Source organism: Patella vulgata, chromosome 6 (genome assembly GCF_932274485.2).
Source record: "Patella vulgata chromosome 6, xgPatVulg1.2, whole genome shotgun sequence".
NCBI classification, from domain to species: domain Eukaryota; kingdom Metazoa; phylum Mollusca; class Gastropoda; family Patellidae; genus Patella; species Patella vulgata.
This window is the reverse complement of record NC_065884.2, coordinates 29,242,543-29,263,224: the sequence shown is the minus strand read 5'-3', so window position 1 is coordinate 29,263,224 and position 20,682 is coordinate 29,242,543. Positions and strand designations below refer to the sequence as shown.

The following is a 20,682-nucleotide window of genomic DNA, read 5'->3' as shown; positions in this document are numbered from 1 at the left end:
GAATACCGTACGGGAATTAAATATGAAAAATAACGAGGTTCACCTATTTTTATTCTGTACGTCATTTGAATATTTTGCTTACACGTGATTGACACGTTCAATTGCTGAACGAAAATCGCTAACAAGGCAGTGCTTACGATGAAGCTATGTGCTATGAGTCACGTACGCCATACGCTGAGGGAAACTATGCCTTTTTATAAATAGGTACGGATTGGAAAGCTTTCGTTCTATCGTATAAAGAAGAAAACGATTCTTATTCCGGGAGTTCTGCATTCAATTGCTGTTGTATAAACAAAGCCACGTGATGCCAACTATTCTGAATTTGATGCCGAAGCAGGAGTTATTTTGTAGGAATGTTACTGACATAAATTTGAATACCGTACGAGAATTAAATATGAAAAATAGTGAGGTTTACCTATTTTTATCACGTATGGCATTTGAATATTTTGTTAACACATGATTTTTAATTGTGGTATAATCCGTCTGCTTATATATCGATAAGAGTTTATGCCCCTTTATTTTCAGTAAAATGTCCGACAAGAAAATTTTTGAAATCTCATCACTGGTTCTTACTATATATTTTATTGTTCTTTTAGAAACAAAATAGGCCAAATCAATCGATATAGCAGTATTAGGGAAAATGCACGACAAGGAAGCCTATTTCTTGATTTTAAAAATATCTAGAATATTTCGCTATTGTCACAACTTTGGGCATAAAATATTTTATGATTTTTATCTGTCGGGTTATGAAAAAGGCAAGATTTTACATGTCCCCACTCAGCCTCCATACAATTGTAAACAGCGGCATCTGTTACCAAAATAAGCTTAGAATTATGACGCCTTTATCGCGTAACATTTGTGAAATGTCAAAATGTTAACGAAACTAAACAGGCTACAGTAAATTAAAAGTAATAATGGAAATAAAACAAAATACAAATTCTAACTGCAATATTTAAAAAATAAGTCATATAAATTAACATTTTAACATGTGTAAATAGCCAATTTAACATGTGTTAGCAAGAAGTTACATACATAGAAGTAAGCATATTAGTATACGCATTAACATGTGTTAGTAAGAAGTTACATACATAGAAGTAAGCATATTAGTATACGCATTAACTAGGTTAGAAGTTAAAATAATGGGGGAAATTCAGCTCCATATGGCCCCGGCTAATTTTGATTATATCATTTCTCTTGCCAGGTGTAATAACAAGAAACAGTCATTACGATGATGCAAATGTTATCTGTGTTCCAACCCTGGAACACCAGTGTAAAAGGCTTGTTTTTTGTATACTAAACTTTATATTTCATACAGATCAAATATAATTTACTAACGCATAACTTGGGAGATTCAAGGGTATTAACTGACCTATGAGACTCACAGATTTATATTTTATACGACGAAAATGTGGACGTATGTTGTCGTCGCCCCTGTCCGTCCGTCCGTCCAGACGTCCACAATTGTTTGTGAACACTCTACGGGTCACAATTTTTATCTGATTTCAATGAAACTTGAAATATAGGTTTATCAACCTCAGATCTCGGTTCCTTTCGATATTCGCGCTTATCAGACCATAACTTCATGGATTATAGCCCCTGATTGTACGAAAAATCACGTTTTTAGCTTGTGAACACTGTAGAGGTCACAATTTTTAACCGATTTGGTTTAAACTTGAAATTAAGTTTATAACCCACAGATCTCAGTTCCTTTCAATATTCGTGCATATCGGACCATAACTTCCTGAATTATGGCCCCTGATTGTACGAAAAATCGCATTTTTAGCTTGTGGACCCCATAGAGGTCACAATTTTTATCCGATTGAAAAAAACGGTTCAATATATCACCGTTACACCCTAAGGATGGTTGAGTCCGAATTTCGTAAAAATTTATAACCCAAAGATCTCGGTTCCTTTTAATATTCGCGCATATCGAATCGTAACTTCCTGAATTATGACCTCTGGTTGTACGAAAAATTGCGTTTTTAGCTTGTGGTCCCTCTAGAGGTCACAATTATTACACGATTAAAAAAAAAAACGTTCGAATATATCACCGTTACACCGTAATGTTTTTTGACTTCGAATTTCATGAAAAACGGGCCAAAACTGCTGGACAAAATAGCTGCCCCTCATGTTTATGCAAATATGAGTAGGCAGGTAGCCCCTCAAACCAGTGAAGATAGACGAACTCCTAGTAGGTTGATAAGTTGATTTATTACTGAGGAAGGACGCCATTAGTCCGAAACGTTTACTTATAAATTAACTTATCAACCTACTAGGAGTTCGTCTATCTTCACTGGTTTGAGGGGCTACCTGCCTACTCATTTCTACGCCTTCCTGAACCCCCCATGTATCGCTGAGATCCCAGTTTAGATGTCCTCCTGTTACTAGCCTCGAGCTACATCGGACCTACCGTACGTGAATTGTTGTCGTCTTCCACCGCTGAGTGTAAACATCTGGTAGATCAAAGTTGTGGACCCTCTAGAGGTCACGTTTTTTTCCGATTTTGATGAAAGTTGAAATACATGTTTATAACCCAAAGATCTTGGTTCTTTTCAATATTCGCGCGTATCGGATTGTATCTTCCTGAATTATGGTCCTTGAATGTACGAAAAATCACGTTTTTAGCTTGCGGTCCATGTAGAGGTCAGAATTTTTATTTAAAAAAAACTTGTGAATATATCACCATTACACACTAAGATCTTGGTTCCTTTTGATAATCGCGTACATGTATATCCGAACATAACTTCCTGGATTATGGCTCCTGATTGTTTGAAAAATCACATTTTTAGCATGCAGATTCTCTAAAGGTCACATTTTTTTTTCTAAATTTAAAAACCGTTTAAAGGTTGAATTCGAATTTCGGGGAAATCGAAATGAAACTGCCCAACAAAATGGCCGCACTTTGTACGCAAATTGTGTAAAAGTATGCTACGAAGGTTGTGGACCCTCTAGAGGTCACAATTTTTATCCGATTTTGATGAAACTTAAAACATATCTTTATATCCCAAAGATCTCAGTCCCTTTTGATATTTGCGCATTTCAGACCATAACTTTCTGAATTATTCATTGCCCCTGATTGTACAAAAATTCCGTTTGTTTTTAGCTTGCAAAATGTGGCCGTATCTTGCCTGGCAGCCGCTGGTTTGTTTCATATGCTACATTTATTGTGCTTCTAAGATGTAAAATTGCTCTTATTTGATCATTCTTCTGTTTATTTTATTGCTATACTCCTGTTTCTTCCATTGGTGTGACATCTTTGTTGACATTCATTCTTTAATTTTGTATAGTACATTAGTCTGTTTCTTGGAAGATTATTCTGCTTTTTGTGACTTTCTAATGCTTCCTAAGACTTAATTTCGTTCAACTTGCCAAAGGTATTTTGTTTCCTGATCAACTAGGAATAAGTAAAGATGTGCATACCAACAACAGACATAAAAACTAGTTATTACAATAATTTGAATCTGTCTTTTATCAGTCGACCTAAACAGTGTCCAGCAGTTGTAGAGGGTGGAGTAGAGTACCACGTCAAAATGATAGGTTTTTCTGGAAGAAAGAATAAAGTTTGGTGTAGGAGTCGTCCAGTAATACAAATGAAGTATAAACTTGATCCAACTCTAACTGTAATGCTATCGTTGGTAAGTATTCATAGTCTAAGATTCAGTTTGGAATAAATGTTTTTATGTATTACTAGCAGGATATCCGGCTTCGCTCGGGGGGTCATAACTCCGAAAACGGAAGTGGTAGACTAACGCCACCTGGCCTATGTTACTCCCCGGTTCGAGCTACCCCTATACCCCAAATTTAAGACGCGGGGCAGACCTAGTGTAGCCGCCAACCCCGAACAGATCCGGCTTCACTCGGGGGTCATAACTCCGAAACCAAAAGTGGTAGACTAACACCACCTGGCCTATGTTACTCCCCGGTCCGAGCTACCCCTATACCCCAAATTTCAGACTCGGGGCAGACCTAGTGTAGCCGCCAACCCCGAACAGACAGACAGACAAACGACAGTCACAAATATTAGTATAGATACAGTTTTGTTACTGGGGGAGGAGGATGGAGAGGGTTTATACACCCACATTAAAATGTGTGCAAAGTTACAATATGATTGACTTGAAATTGATACTTTGACCCTTGATCAAATTGAAAAATCTTGTAGATTATTGTACCATTATCGAATGGTTAGCACATGCGCACTGTATCATAAGGTCTGTCATTGAATCAACTGGTGTGGTTTCGATTCCCCGGAGTAGGAGTAGGGTCGCCTGTCCAACCTAGTGGGTTTTCTCTGGGTCCTCCGGTTTCCTCCCACTGCTGAAGACCCCTACACGCAAGCAAATTATTGACATAAAATTGAACCATGTTAGTCTGATGTTAGATTGTATCGAGTAGACGTTAAACCCCATTTCTCTTGCTCTCTCTCTAATTGTAGCACTTTCATCTCATTGTTTTTTTACAGCATGACAGATCTGTGATAAACCTTCATCTTATGCACACCAGTTATTTTCTCTTTGTTATGGTTGTTACTATGTTCTGTTATGCCATTATTAGAGGCCGTCCTTCAAAAGGTAAAATTGTGCATTATGTTGAAAAGGTGAGTCTATTTTATGTCTAACTTCAGCATATACGAAACAGTTAAGATGATTTGTCTGCAATATCACCTCGGTGAAAGTGGACGTTAAATAAAGATATTTCACACACACACACTTAAAAAAGATGACAGGTATTAGCTTGAACAAACAAGGGTTGTATTTCAATTCATATATATTCAAGTCAGTGGTTAATTTAAATGTTATTCATTGTTGTCCATAGTCAAAACATAGGCATGTTATAATTTTAGTCACATCTCATGTAATAAAGTCTCTAGACATTGTTGATTTGGTAGATGTGATTCAACTATTATTAACAATATGTTTGTCTTAAATGTTTCAGGTTCCAACTCAAGCTTATTAAGTTATTGAGAAGTGTGATTTATTTTTCTATTAGCTATATTTCCACGTATTCTTTATGTGTTGTGAACTACAATAGGCTATATTAGCTGTGTATGTGATGATATTCAAGCGGTTCAGTCTAATTTTAATTAAAGTCAAGACGATGAAAAAGTAATGATACTCAACGTGTGAGGTGACTAGTGGATCAAACTGTCAAAAAAGTTTTCAATATGAGGAATACTAAAAAGTAAATTATGACTGAAAAGTGGAAGTAAAATGTACTGTATTGATATAAATCAACCATGGAAAAGTGTACATGTAATTATAAGTTGCACGATTTTAAGAGGTGAAGAAATAATTTCAGTTTCATGTATCATAATTATTTTGATAAACTCTTTTTAACCTGGAAACCTGACACAAACCAACAATCAATGAAGAAATGATTCTACATTGGTACTTATGTAGATCAAATTATTCTCTAAAAGTAGACAAATTTAGCTAATGAATCTGGGCGATAAGCTTTCTTGTCATATCATGAAGGACATCAAGATGACAAGGATATAATAAACTTAACAAAGATGGTATGGTTAAACTGATAAGAAGACTTACAATAAACTGCTGGAACTAATATAGTAATATTTTGAGATACAGACATATAATTTAACTATGGTCTGGATTACATACAAACTAAATTAATATCAACTTCCATGTATGGATGTACTAATGCTAGACAATACTTTTTCAATATTTTCAAAATCATATTTGTTTTAGCCTTTTTTTACTTGAACACAAAAATGCTGTACATGTGCCGTCCATGTTCAACATTTGATATAATAAATGCTAGCATTTGTCTCAAAAGCCACCAGAAATAATTTTATGAGCTTATTTCTATACACTTGGTGTATTTTTCAAGTATCGCAATATCTGAAATAGATCATATCCCCCAGCACTAAATCCATTTTTCTGAGTGATATATTAACTATTAAACTTACTTACATATTTCAAACTTTCACCTTCATATACCCATAAATCAATTTAAAAAATTCAACTTAACATGTTCATTTACTTCATTGTGCTAGTAATAATATTAACGTATATCTATTCCTCCTTTCACCTGTATTGTAAATAATATTCTGTTCTAATCTAAGTGTGATTGAAGTGTTATTGTAAATAGTTGATAATGCATATTATTAAATACATTTAACAGATTTATATTTCATAATATCAGTAAAAGTGCTTTGTTACATTCCATTGTAGTTAATTATAATTGATGGGATTGTAGAAGGTTATTAAATGATGGGATATTAAGAGAGAACTGTACATACAGATTTGTTATTATTAAAGTACAGAATGTTTTCTATTTTTGTCATACATAGCTTTAAGTTCTGCACTTTCAAAGACTGGTAATTAAATAATAAAAAAAACGTTTGCTCCTTGACTTAATTCCGTACATTCCTGTATTTTCTAAGATTGATCTAAAATGACAACCACAATAATGTTTCCTTTTGTTGATTAATAAGTCTTTTTACCCTAGTGCTGTTGGTAATAAATCTAATTATTAATTAGGAATACACACAAATACATGTATGTACCATGTTCTAGTTATACCTAAAGAGGCAATGTCACTCTCTACAACAAATTATATGCAAATAATTTTAGATATTATTATTTTCAAAGTAATATTTGACTCGAACTAATTATTTAAACTCATTGCATTCACTTACTTCAGAGTAAAATATTTTTCGTAAGTCTCTTGAAATCCACTAAAAACAATTGTATGCCTGGTAAAATGGGGCATAAAGTAGCTTCTTAGATTTGTTTCAAAATTTACATACAATCTACTGTGAATATGTGTGATGTAACAGTGTTGTTAAATCAATTAAAATATTTTTTTCACAACCAATAAATATTTTGGAATTGGATAATATATAAAGACTCTCAGCATGATTTTAGTGCTATAGGAATCCTTTGTATAATTGTAAACTACAATATTGTGAAAGTTGAATCTTCTAATAGGAATATCAGTCCAAAATTCTGTTCAGTATTTACAAGGATATGGTGAAATGAAAATTCCATTGATCTATGAGATAACTATTTTTATTTTCCGTGAACAAAATTGATGGGCCTGTTTATAATCCGGTTGAATAAAAGATTATCTAGCGTTGATATTTTGATTTTGCTTTCTTAAACATACATTATGCAAGAACTAAATCTGCCTATTGCAGGGTCTTTCTTTAAAGCCTGAAATGTTATATAAACTATTAATTAGACAATTATTAACATGAAAAGACCATCATCAACTCTTGATGCCATCTTATCTGTGCTATTTTCATTACATTTGAATCCTATCTGCTGTTCAACATCTTTTGATGATTAAACTTAAAAATGGATAATCAAAACTTTGTTAACTATCACAATAGTGGTAACAATGACAATCGAGGCTACAGTGACTCTAAAATAAGGTTTCTTGGCTTAGAGTGAAGCAATTTGACTGAAATTTTCAGCATATTCCCTTTATATCATCTCGTTTTTAACTATTATAGTGAGAACTGCCAGCTCTTTATCTTATCATCCATAATGTATCTTTAACTAAATGTTAAATAATCAGAGTACATATTTGTGTGGATTAAGAGTGAGAAATTTGATATTTTCTGAAATTTGATATTTTGTCAACAATAATTTAAGTTACAATAATTACCAGATATTTCAGGAAGCTAATAAGATTTATAAATTATCATATGGCTTTCCCCATTGTTGTACATAAAGAAATTACCCTATACTTGTTATGTTTATTACCATTGTTAGATAACACTGCTTTAATTGGTATTAGTTAAATATGTTAAATTTGAATTAATTTTATTTTCATATGGTGTTGTAGTGTTCATATAAATATTTAATATATGTATATGGATAGCCAGTATTCAATATATACAGTATCATAGCTTATTATCTATTACGACCATAGATAAGTTAAATTGTTATTGTATATAGTTCCAATGCTTTTTGACATAGGTAAAATAAAATAATTATCCTACTTTATAGGCAGTTATTTGATAAAAGGGAAAAAAAATATATTGTATGGCTGGAATATATAAACCATGGAAATAAGTATTTCAAATGTAGATAAGATACTGTAATATTAAAGGAATGGAGACAACATTTACTGTACTGACAGATGATTTTTATGATTCTTTTTTTTTTTTCATTTGCCATTGTGCCACTTTTAACAAATCACATTTCCTATGCATTATATGTAATTTAAATGTTCTGTCATGAAAAGACATATTTCAATATTATATAATGTGGTTGAATTTTGTATATTTACACTGTTGAAATTTGTTAAAGAGTTATTAATTATTGTTGTTTCATATTATGATCATAACAGATGGTTTTCTAATTGTGTATATATTCCGACATTCTGGGGAAATAAAAAAAAACAAATTCATACTAGATCTCTTTGTTTTGGGTCAGAACTAAAAAAATTTTGCCTACGGGCCTACAAGGTATTTGATACAAATTTATGATACATGTACTTGATACCAAAGCTGGTAGGATATATTTGAATCAATTCACCTTCAGCTCTACACATATCAAATCGTAAGGATGTAAATCAACACTTACAGGTTTTACTCTTTTTTTTAGACGCCCACATGGAAATGTGGTCATATATTGCCGTCTCCCCCATCCCTCCGTCCGTCCATTGTCCACAATTTCTTGTGAACACTCTACAGACTACATTTATCATCTGATTGTTTTGAAATTGATATATGTTGTTTGCATTAGTGAGATGAAGAAGCCTATGTAATTTCAATAACTTCCGTTAATGTCTTCTGGAGTTATGGCCCTTGTTTCACTTTGTTGCATCTTGTGAACGCTCTAACGACAAAAGTTATCAACCGATCTGTATGAAATTTATATGCATCATTTAAATTAGTAAAACAAAGAATTCTATTGAATTTCAGCAATTTCCGTTAATTACATCTAGTGTTATGGCCCTTGTTTCACTTTGTTGAATCTTGTGAACGCTCTAATGACAACAGTTATCATCCGATCTCTTTGAAATTTATATGCATCATTTAAATAAGTGAAACGAAGAAGCCTATTGAATTTCAGCAATATCCGTTAATTACACTATGGCCCTTGTTTCACTTTGTTGTACCTTGTGAAATCTCTGACGATAAAATTATCCGATCTGTATGAAATTTATATGTATCGTTTAAATTAGTAAAACCAACAAGTCTATTGAGTTTCAGCAAATTTCCGTTAATTACATCTAGAGTTATGGCCCTTGTTTCACTTTGTTGAACCTTGCGAACGCTTGAACGACAAAAGTTATCTCCCAATCTGTATGAAATTTATATGCATCATTTAAATTAGTGAAATTAAGAAGCCTTTTGAATGTCAGCAATTTCCGTCAATTACTTCTAGAGTTATGGCCCTTGTTTTAGTTTTTAGGACCTTGTGAACCCTTAAACCACGAAAATTATAATGTCATCTGTATGAAATTGTCTATTAAATGCCCCCTACAAAAAAATATGCGACAACCCTTGTCGACTGCTCGGACAATTTAGCTGCTGTGGGCGTATGTTTTGTTGCCTGGCAACCTATCTTTAAATATCCTGTAAATTTGATACAAAATGATTCATATTACACTGAAAATACTCTTGACACATTTTAACAGAATATTCCAGTTCAAATGACAACAAAAACTACACACCTGGGGCAAAGTCCAAGGTTAAGGGAGCCCCAAATTTTTCACTTCATATCACCAATGCTGATTTAAATTGCAAAAAAATTTGTGTTTTCAATGTCGAAGATTTTGGATGATATTGAGTTACGGACTTAGCTACTTTAAAGCTATAATAAAATTGGGACTATTCATTTCATTATTCATTGTTTTAGGAGTAACAGTTGATTCAGAAAGAGAGAGAGAAATGGGGTTTAATGTCCACTCGACACAAACTAGGTCATTTCGGGACTAACATATGGTTTAATTTTATTTCAATAATTCGCTTGCGAATTTTTTACAAAATCATGTATGAATAAATATGCATTTTAAGTGATTCTGAGGAGTTTTTTTACCAAATAAAAAAAAAAAGTTCAATTTTTATTTGAAGGCCCATGACAGGTTCTACAATATCTCTTTTGCGATGAATAAGTTCTTAATTTCTAAATCATCAATAAAAGAGAACTATGTAACTGTAAATCGTGGCTTACTGTACTCCAAACAATAGAGGGTTCGAGTCTTAAGATTTCTATTTTTAAATTGCCTAACTATAGACACCCTGAATTTAAATTCACTGTTAAATTGGACACATTCAAGAACACAATATTTTTTATACAACTTTTACAAAGTACAATTGTGTGCCCAAATTTTCCCAGCATTTGGTGCCCACCCCCAAGATTCCATATAAGGTGTATTTTCTAATATGCTAAGTTGTATTATGCATTTGTCTATAATGCGAAAGGCAGATGGAGAAGTGTAGTGTGCAAAATAACTGTTATACTGTATTTGTATTATTGAAATGCATTTTAACACTGACATTGCAAATTGTAAAACTAAAGAATGTATTTTGAACTGCTGACATATGCATTTTGCACGGTGAACATTAAAATAATAATGGTCACGTTATTCTTATAAATGTGCAATAAGGTTTGTTCACCTTTATTTCAGCGGGAATTAGTAATGGAATTAGTGTTAAGGCAGGGTGTGCACAACTCAGAACACTTAAAATTCCAGGAGTTATTTATCAGATTCCAGGAGTCCTTGTATAGAATTCTATATCATAATGTATCTTTTTTTTACGCTTGAAGAACATTGTTTTCCTGACTCGAAGAAATAAACGATCTCATCAAAATGAGATTGACGAAATACCGAAGACGGGTCCATTTACGGCAACGAATTCGTGAACTTTTGAAGAAACATTCATGACTACATACAGTTTTATATCTTACTTAAAATACATAGCAGACCTGTCAACCCCCAGACCAGCAATGAAAAAAACCCCAGGAAATTGGGAGATTTTTTTTTTTCATCAAATAACTTCATTTTCATTCATCATTCTTAAGAACTTTATATCTGTGCACTCAATTTTTGCTGTGTACATCGGATAGAATTTCTGTTTCGGTTTCAGATCAATATTTTTAATGACAGAAATAATTTTTTGAAAGATTTTGTGAAAATATACATAAAATCCTCGAATATTAGCCAGCTAAAACTTATAAAAATCGTAATAATTTGAACGATAAAATATATTTAATATTTATAGTCTATGGCTGTAATCGCGTGAATGGAAATCCCTGGAAATGTGATTTCAGAGCGGTATTTTCCCGCTAGTGTTTCCTGTACATAAACGATAATTGCGCTTATATTTCGATAACTTTTGGTTCCGATTATCCGCATGTATTGAGATCGATATCAAAGTATTATAATACTATTGCTAGTAATATAATGAGATGAAAAAGTAATCCAAAATCGCAGATTGAAAGTCGGCAGAATGTCAGTCAACGGCTTCCGATTTCACGCTAAAGTCACGTGGCGTGAAACGTTTTCTCTTCGTGGGAGAATTGTCAAAATCGCATAGACGTTTAGGACTACTGTACTAGCTATGGGGAAAAATGATTGTAATGGAAAGAACCTTGTACAGGTCTCTATTTTATCAGGTACGCTCATGCACCATGCTACCATTACAATATAATTTATTTATTCCAAACAATAATAATCACAAACACACATTGGGTTGTCAAGCATATTACCGGAATTAAAAGTTTCTGGTCAATGTCAACCAATCATGAGTTTGATTTTTGAAACGGAAGTAAGGTAGTTTCTCCCTTTGGGAAAGTAAAAGTAGCATTGGCATAAGACCATTTTTCATGAGAAATTTCCTCCCGTGCGGGAGAAGAGCCGCAAATTTGTGAGTTTCACGGAAAAACAGGTTAGCTAACACACGAAACCACAGGAGTTTCAAGGAGTAATTTTGTTTTTCCAGGATCTTCCAGTAGTACTGGAAATCACATTTTCATTTTTCAAGGAGTGTGCGAACCTTGTAAGGGCAAGGTAAAGTGACACCATCTTGTTTTAAACTAGTCTCTACACCAACAAGACTGAACATGTTATTTTCCAACACAGAATAGTGGCCCTTGGAGACAAGACCAAAATAAATTATATTACTAGCAATACACTATTTCATTGTCAATACCCCGCGTGTTATCATGTAAACGAAAATTTCAATTTCATCACTTTTTTGCCCAATCGCGGTTGCACCCACAGACAAAACGATAAACGTTGGGGACAGTAAGTATCACTCTATTGATACGTGATCTATGTAGTAAAGTAGTCGAGTCTTAGATTTTCGAGTTGCTTTCCTGTTTCCATGTAGTGTAAGATTTCCCCGTCCTTGCTACTACCTACTACACAGTTAGAGTCCCGCATTTTGTTTTCAATCTTGCAAATGACCCTTCATATCTGTATACGATCGATGTGAAGACTCGTTAAACTGACACGTTTACCGGAAAATTATGTAAAGTAGTCTAATTGGGTTTGTTACATAATTCCCATCTGTCGGCTTTTCGGGTAGAAATCGTGGAATAAGCTTTATTTTGAAGTTTTTGATGTTTAATGATAAAAAACCAATGTTGACATTTTTTCTGAGTAGGTCTTCATAGTATGGGAGGCCATTATTTGAGGGTAGCCATTTTGCGATAATATTCCAACTTATTTTTTTTATTATTACCTTATTTATGATGTTATCGACATATCAACTGTGATTTGGCAATGTATTAATATTGGCAAGGGTCGTGACAATATTTCAGATTTTTTTCGATCATTTCATGAAGATATTTCCAAGATGGCGGCCATTTTTGGCGGGAAAATCTGACGATGTGCTTATTTCGATTAAGTAGTAGTGTTTGGTGTCAATAAATATTTTTTCATAGGCAAAGATTCAATTTCTGCCAGTTACAACTGTGTAAAATGATCACATGTAGACCTATTTTGCATATTTCTAAGATGGCAGTCATTTTTTGGCGGAAAAATGGGGCGATGTGCTGATATTGATTAAGTGGTCGTCTTGGGTGTCAATATATATCTTTTCAGGGGCACAGATTCCATTTCTCCCAGTTACAACTGTGTAAAATGATCACATGTACATCTATTTTGCATATTTCCAAGATGGTGGCCATTATTGGCAGAAAAATGGGATGGTGTTCTGATATTGATTTAGTAGTCGTCTTTGGTGTAAATATATCTGCTTTCGGATCGCAGATTCCATTTCTGCCGTTTACAACTGAATAATATGATAACATGTTCATATATTTAGCATATTTTTAATATGGCTGCCATTTGTGGCGGGAAAATGGGACGATGTGCTGATTTTGAAACGGTTTCTGAATCCAATTCTGCTATGTATAAGGCTGTAGCATGTTCCTGGAAGCCATTGCCGACTTTTACCTATTAGGTATATTATCCAACAATACAAATTTCTCATCTGAGTTGACCACTGAGCTAATATCGATTTTCCAGGAAAAAAATGCATTTACTTGGTCGATCAGTCTGATTTTAAGACTTGGTGGCGCCATCTAGACTTTCAGTTTATGTTGTCTGTCAGTTATAGATGCAAAACTAACGATGGTTAAAAATGTGAGATTTACAACTTTTGAAAAGGTAATTAATAAATTAAAAAGTAGAACAGAAATGTATGATATTAAATATAAAGCGGTATACAAAGAAATAAAAACAAGGAATGCACATGAAATAGTAATACTTGCTATAAAAAAAACTTCGTGGCATAGATTATATTATCAACTGACATAAAGCTGCGCGTGGAAGGAGTCGACCAAAGGAAAGCTGTTGCAAACAAACTATATCAAATCAACATTCAAACTATAACTGAGAAACATCAGTCCATCGTTTGGATTTAAGGGTCCTAGTCTCTAAAGTTCTTCATTACACTATTTAGTATCCTCAATTTTGGGAAGCCTACATTCAGTTTCGATGCAATTAAAAACGTTTTGACATTTTATGCACTCGTGTTTATGATATAGTAAAGCTGTTTCCAAAACCGAAAAATAACCATTAATTGTAGAAACCATTTGCTTAAAATAGAGGATCTGGATTCAATCTCCAGACATTGCCCTCTTTTTCTTCTTGTGTTTTTTTAAACTAAAAATACCACTCTGTTCATCGGCATCTTTCTCCTTCGTTTTATGTTTGCATTTCTTTTGTTTTTTACTTGGACTATTCTCTTCTAAACTGTTGTAATTTTTTTCGTGTTTGTTATTTGATGTAGCCGACATAAAATCTTCAGGGACGACTGCTTCAGCAAGTCGATCATCTTCTGTGCTGCAGTTGAAAATATACCATACATATATGAAAATACACATAATTAAAAAAAATGTTGATTTTTAAAATGATATTTAGATTTATAGTGAAGCAATATGGTTATTCGTAAATATTGTACTTTTAAGAACAAAAATCACCTATCACTTGAGCTGGACTTCTGACGTTTCCGTCGCCGCTGGCAGAATTTTTTATTTGCCTCTTCTTCGGAAATCCAGTCTCCACAGGAACTTGAAAACAATCTGAAACCTATCAAGCATAGGCGTTTCCATAAATCACAACCTATAAAACTTATCTATGGGCCGATTTTTTTTGTCGAGTGGACCGTTTTATTCGGGAAAATAGTTCGGTTTGCCGGCGTCTCTCAAACCAAAAGTTAGTATTGTCAAGTATTGGATGAAATTACTCCGTACTCAAGAAGAAACTCCTGCACACCCTAGCTACAATGCCCAGTAAATGTAAGTAAAAAGTGAACATCTTACATTGTATGTGAATGTTTTGGGAATACGAATTTTGAGAATATGCGGGCCAATTGTCCTTTGTTGTTGTGTCGAATTTCGCTTCAAGAGGGGCGGCGTTTTATTGATATGGAGGGTCGATTTGATTTTCTAATGCCGAGTGAGTCGATTTTTTGATGGCCAGCCCCACTAGGAAAATATGTTTGTGCGCCCCTGGATGTACATTTATGTAATGAATCTAATCGAGTCTATAATAGCTTCAGTAATTGCCCTAAAGTACAGGAAAGTTTGTATTTACCACTATCGTCAACTGATGAACTGTTCAGATCATTATCAGTACCTTCCCTTGTCCAGCATTTTGTGTTGCTGAAACATCCATAATATTACATTATATATTAAATATCCGACTACAAGTCCTTGATTTATAAAATGTTCATTTTAAAGGAGCTAAATCGCTAATATTTTGGGCCTAGAAATTGACACATATGGGTCGCAACACATATAATAATGTAATATAAATTTATATAAACTGTTTTACATTCAATCGTTTCCGTTCTACTGTGAATTGTCATCAGTTATGTTCGGCGAAATATGCCAGAAGTCTCAACCGAAAGACAGTTTCTAGCGTCTGGTTATTCCAGTCAACACCGATAGTATATATTGCGCATGCTCTCCAAATAAGAATATGGTATCGCCGTTTGACATGACTTGTGGAATATGTCTAGCCTCATTCTTTGAGCACCTTGTTACAAATGGCGCTGAAACGCATTATGGTACACGATTCGTGTACCAATGGTAAAATGTTTATTTTGTCTTAAATATTGGATATCAGAAGCCCATCTTTTCCAGGTAAGACCACAACACCAATGCTGATTTAAATTGCAAAAAAATTCGTGTTTTCAATGTTGAAGATTTTGGATGATATTGAGTTACGGACTTAGCTACTTTAAAGCTATAATAAAATTGGGACTATTCATTTCATTATTCATTGTTTTAGGAGTAACAGTTGAGAGAGAGAGAGAGGGAGGTTTAATGTCCACTCGACACAAACTAGGTCATTTCGGGACTAACATGTGTTTTTTAAAATTTTATTTCAATAATTCGCTTACGAGTAGGGGTCTTTAGCAGTGGGGGGAAACCGGAGGACCCAGAGAAAAACCACGAGGTTGGACAGGCGAACAGTTGATACAATGTTGTGGTCTAGAAATGTTTTTAACCATGTCACTTTACCTGTCTAGAAAAGCTCCTAGCTTTTTGGCAACAAATGATCTGAATTCTGGTGTTGTTTTCAATTCATTGTCTTCTTCTTTTGATGTATTCGAAATTCTGCAAAATTCCCAAAGGGAAACTAATTTATAAATATTGTGCTGAATTGGGCAGATAGGATGGGTTTTTTTTGTTTTTTGGTTTTTTTTTCATTGTTCGTTTATTTACTAATTTTATTTTAATGTTTGGCCTAAACACTAATTTTAGATTATTGTTTGGCCTATTGGAATACTAATTTTAGTTTAATGTTTGGTCAAACACTAATTCTAGTTTATATCATAACATGGTTATCTACGAACTTAAAATTGTGAAAGTAATGTGATGAAATGAGGTTTAGCGTCCTAATAATCTTGAAAGAACACATTATCAGCCCACACAAAAAGTAAATACACTAAATAGAATCGAATAAAACATTTAGGCCATTTTCGGGGAATGTCAGTAAGTGGCATTACCATGGGCGTGTTCGGCGATTTGAGCAGCGGGGGGTGGGAGGGGCCAAAGGTTAGGTTTTAGATTTTACACGAGAATTTGATAAAATCAGACAATATAGCGGTTCATTTTGGTGAATACATTAGTTCAGTGAATACAGGAGAGAAAAAAATGTCCAGCATGTCCCAGCACGAGCCTAGTTACATAAAAAAGTAGAAAAGCACACCTTAAATAATATAGTGTTGCCACAAGCTCTTTCTATCAAAACAAGCCAACAGTGAGGCTGATGTCCCCCGCCGAAATCCCAAAATAAATAGATGACACATATTAATTAATCGTACATTTTTTTTTTCAAAAGTATCAAGCAATCAAACCGATTATCAACTATACACCAAGTTTCATCACTCTCTATCAGATAGAATCAAAGGTATCTGTTCCCAAAGCATCGACCAATAAAATTGCTTAGCTCTGTTTAGCTTTAGCTCGAAATGTTAATCATTGAACTCGGTCAAGACATTCACCAAATGAACATCAACATCAAGTTTAAACATTCAACCTCAATTAAAAGCAGAGTTGTTATGTTCCAAAGTCTTTATCAATCAAATTGCTTATCGATCCTTAGCCTAAGCAGAAAATTCTCATCATCAAACTTAGTCAAGGTAATGATATAATGAATCTATACTCGGAGTTTCATCACTCTCACTTAATTAAAACCAAAGTTATTGGCCCTAAAGCATCAATCAGATTGCTTATCTCTGCTTACCGTAAGCAGGCAATGTTTATCATCGAACTCAATCAAGGCAATCACCTAAGCTAATGAACGCCTACACCAAGTTTGAACATTCTACCTCAACTAGAATGAGAGTTATTGTGCTCCAAAGTCTCGACCAATCAAATTGCTTATCGCTCTGCTTACCCTAAGCAGAAAATGCTTATTATCGAACTTAGTCAAGGTATTGATGTGATAAAGGTATACATCTCCCGACCTCACTCTCACTTAATTAGAACTAAAGTTATCGTGTCACAAGGCATCAACCAATCAAATTGCTTATCTCTGCTTACCCTAAGCAGAAAATGCTCATCTTCGAACTCCATCAAGGCATTCGCCTAATAAACACCTACACCAAGTTTGAACATTCTAGCTCAATTAGGAGAGTTATTGTGTTCCAAAGTCTCGGCCAATCAAATTGTGTATCGCTCTGCTTACCCTGAGCAGAAAATGCTCATTATCGAACTTAGTCAAGGTAAATGATGTAATGAAACTATTCACCAAGTTTCATCACTCTCACTTAATTGGAACTAAAGTTATCGTGTCCCAGAGCATCAACCAATCAAATTGCTTATCTATGCTTACCCTAAGGAGAAAATGCTCATCTTCCAACTCCATCAAGGCATTGACCTAATAACACCTACACCAAGTTTGAACATGTCATTATAGCTCAATTGGGAAGAGAGTTATTGGGTCCCAAAAGGTGTGACGGAGATTTTAATAGTCCCCTGCTTTTTTCGAAAGGCGGGGGACAATGAAATAAAATACATTGATCATATAAAAGGCAGTCAAGTTCAAATTCCAAAATTAAAAAGACGGGTGTGTATGTGCTTATCCTGGAGATACAAATTATACATCGACATAGTAAGTCTACAGTAAACTTAAAATAACATAATGGGCCCAATGATATGTGATGCATATTTACTTACAAATTGTTAATACCATTATTGTTCAATTCACCTTTTTGAAATCTTTCTACAGGCAGTTCTGTTAAATCCATTTAATAAAGCGTGTCCATTTTCATCATGACCATTACTTGTAACTACAAGATAGTTTAACTGTAAAGTTTTAAATCAATTTCACTTGTATTATATTCATTATATACATGCATGTTAATGGCACACCTGATTAATAATGGTGGTTTAATATTTGTGACTAAGATTTTTTTTTTATTAGAAAGTGTAAAAATGATGGAGAGAAGTAGGCCTACTTATGTAATATTGCTAAGTGGTCATTTGTGCAATGTCTACAATCAATGTGATCAAATAAGTATATATATGTCTTATGGTATATGATGCTGGTGATATAACAATACAACGTGTGGCAGGTAAAACCTGGTTTAATACAATATGGTCATAGCCTACCATGTGTGGTAGTTGAAACGTGGTTCAATACAATATACATTTAATAAAATAAAAAGATTAATTTATAACTGATAATCCCTGCCACGATAGATGAGTGGTCGTTTATGACGGATAAATAAAAAAAAATTCTACAGGGGTGGCTGCTCGTATAGATTCAGCGGAATGCATGTCGTTGACCTAGTGGGGGCTCGCTCGGTGCATGCCCCCCCCCCCCCCCACCATCTGCTTCACGTTTTCGTAATTTTCCGGGGGAGGTCACTCGGAAAAGCCGCTGTGCGATTTGCACCTTTGTTGCTCGCCGGGTACGGCGTTGACGCCCCTGACACCCCTCCCACACACACACTTTTTCATGGTCTCTGGATCCGCAACCGGTTGAGAAGGGTGGCTGCGTATATAGATTCGGCGTAGGAGTTGATAATATTACAACAATTACTGGTTTATTGACATACAGCACTGCGACTGCACTCTCAGTCTTTATCAAGCTTGTTATAATATAGTGTACCGGTATGTTACATTTATGGCTTCTTTTTTTACTGTATACATACTTCGGATATCATTCGTTTGATAAAGACGGGAAATACCAACGCAAAACGGTGCGTGATATTAAACCAGTACTTGTTTTACGTCGTTGATGTTATTATAGGCTACCTGGTATGTTACAATACTACACCGACGATAAAACAGTACCACGTGTGATAGATAAAACGTGGTATAACACAATACAATACTGATATAATAGTACAACGTGTAGTAATAGGTAAAACGTTTTTTTTAAATGTCCGTTATCCGATTTGACACATTGTAAATAAGACTATTGACCTTACAATGTACAATAGGGTCTGTGATCAGGCTCATGCATATCTAACACTTGAAAATAGATTAAATAACACACATAATCTGCAAAATCAGCCTTTGCCGTGGTAAAGTCAAGTAATGAAGTATACTCAAGAATCTGGTACCAATCTGATTTGTGCTGAAGCAATATAAGGACGAGCACGGTATTTAGTCCCTGTAATAATTTTGTTTACAGACATAGGGGTGTTAACAAAACAAGAGCAGGGCCCTTATTCACGAAAACTTAAACTAAGTTACAACCGAAATTTTAAGAAATACTGCAACTTCATTGGATATATGCAAATTGATTTTACTGGTCAGCCAATCGAATTGCAGTATTTCTTAAAATTTCGATTGTATCTTAGTTTAAGATTTCGTGAATAAGGGCCCTGTGTTTCAGAGAATACCATATAATTTGATTTAAGTAGTACTAGTAACTGGTTGCTAGTGTTACATCGCTAGTTGCAAATCATTCCCTATATTATAATTATACTGGTGAGATAGCCTTATTTAACGTACGCTTCCACCGAAGTGATATCGCAGAGAAGCCCTATTATGAACCTTGAGTGGCATTTAGCGACAGGGCAAAATAAAAACCACAACACATTTTATATAGTTAGAATTCACTGGCTTGGTTTTATACATAGCACGACGTTCTCTTGTCGCTATCAAATATCCAGTTATATGGCTGCCATTTTCCATATAAATTCAAATTGTTTTGATTATGCCCAATGACTATTGTACACATTAGACCCAACCATTTAATGCCAGTACAATACACATCATAATTAAGTCAGTGGCAAGTTATACAACAAAACTGGTGTTCCTGGGCGTCAAGCCCTGAAGTAACGAACGAAAATGGTGAAACGGTTTGCCACAAATAAAACAACAAAACAAACACCGGTACAGTCATCAAAGCGCAGTATCTTTATGCGGTGTTTGGGGTTGAGTAAAAACGGCGTAAAAGAAGGCTAATTGGCGTACGAGAAGTCGTTGAGATCGAAATAGCTGCTTCTTTCAGTCTTCTAGTTTCTTCGTTGTCACTCTCGCTCGACGACATCCTCTAACCACTTCCATGTCCATGAATCACGATGGTAATGGTCTAATAAAATTGTGGATTGTGCATTATTTGTGACAGCAAATATCTACATAATATTGATAAAAGAGTACATTCTGTAACATGGTTAAGTTTGCATTTGTATTTCATATTTGATAATACAGTATGATAATAGAAAAGGTTTTACTACCATATAAGCATATCGTTCATATAATATTGCTATTTAATAATAATTTC

At 34.3% G+C, this 20,682-nt stretch overlaps 2 protein-coding genes across 2 annotated transcripts in view; one reads left to right on the top strand and one right to left on the bottom strand.

Moving 5' to 3' along the window:
- LOC126825742 (transmembrane protein 248) overlaps nt 1–8,376 on the top strand; it is a 38,585-nt gene extending 30,209 nt beyond the window's left edge. The window contains exons 6-8 of the mRNA XM_050555523.2: nt 3,476–3,635; nt 4,460–4,594; nt 4,933–8,376. Coding sequence (XP_050411480.1) covers nt 3,476–3,635; nt 4,460–4,594; nt 4,933–4,953 — 316 coding nt within the window. The 3' untranslated portion in view covers nt 4,954–8,376. The remainder of the gene's footprint in view (nt 1–3,475; nt 3,636–4,459; nt 4,595–4,932) is intronic.
- A 5,237-nt stretch (nt 8,377–13,613) lies between these two features.
- Nucleotides 13,614–20,516, bottom strand: LOC126825749 (protein CUSTOS-like). The gene is made up of 6 exons (XM_056101534.1): nt 20,373–20,516; nt 18,151–18,232; nt 15,957–16,052; nt 15,025–15,092; nt 14,409–14,517; nt 13,614–14,271 (listed from the first exon to the last, which is right to left on the bottom strand). The coding sequence occupies exons 1-6, from the start codon at nt 20,446–20,448 to the stop codon at nt 14,046–14,048; spliced, it is 657 nt and encodes a 218-aa protein (XP_055957509.1). The 5' UTR covers nt 20,449–20,516; the 3' UTR covers nt 13,614–14,045.
- Between the last annotated feature and the right edge of the window lie 166 nt (nt 20,517–20,682).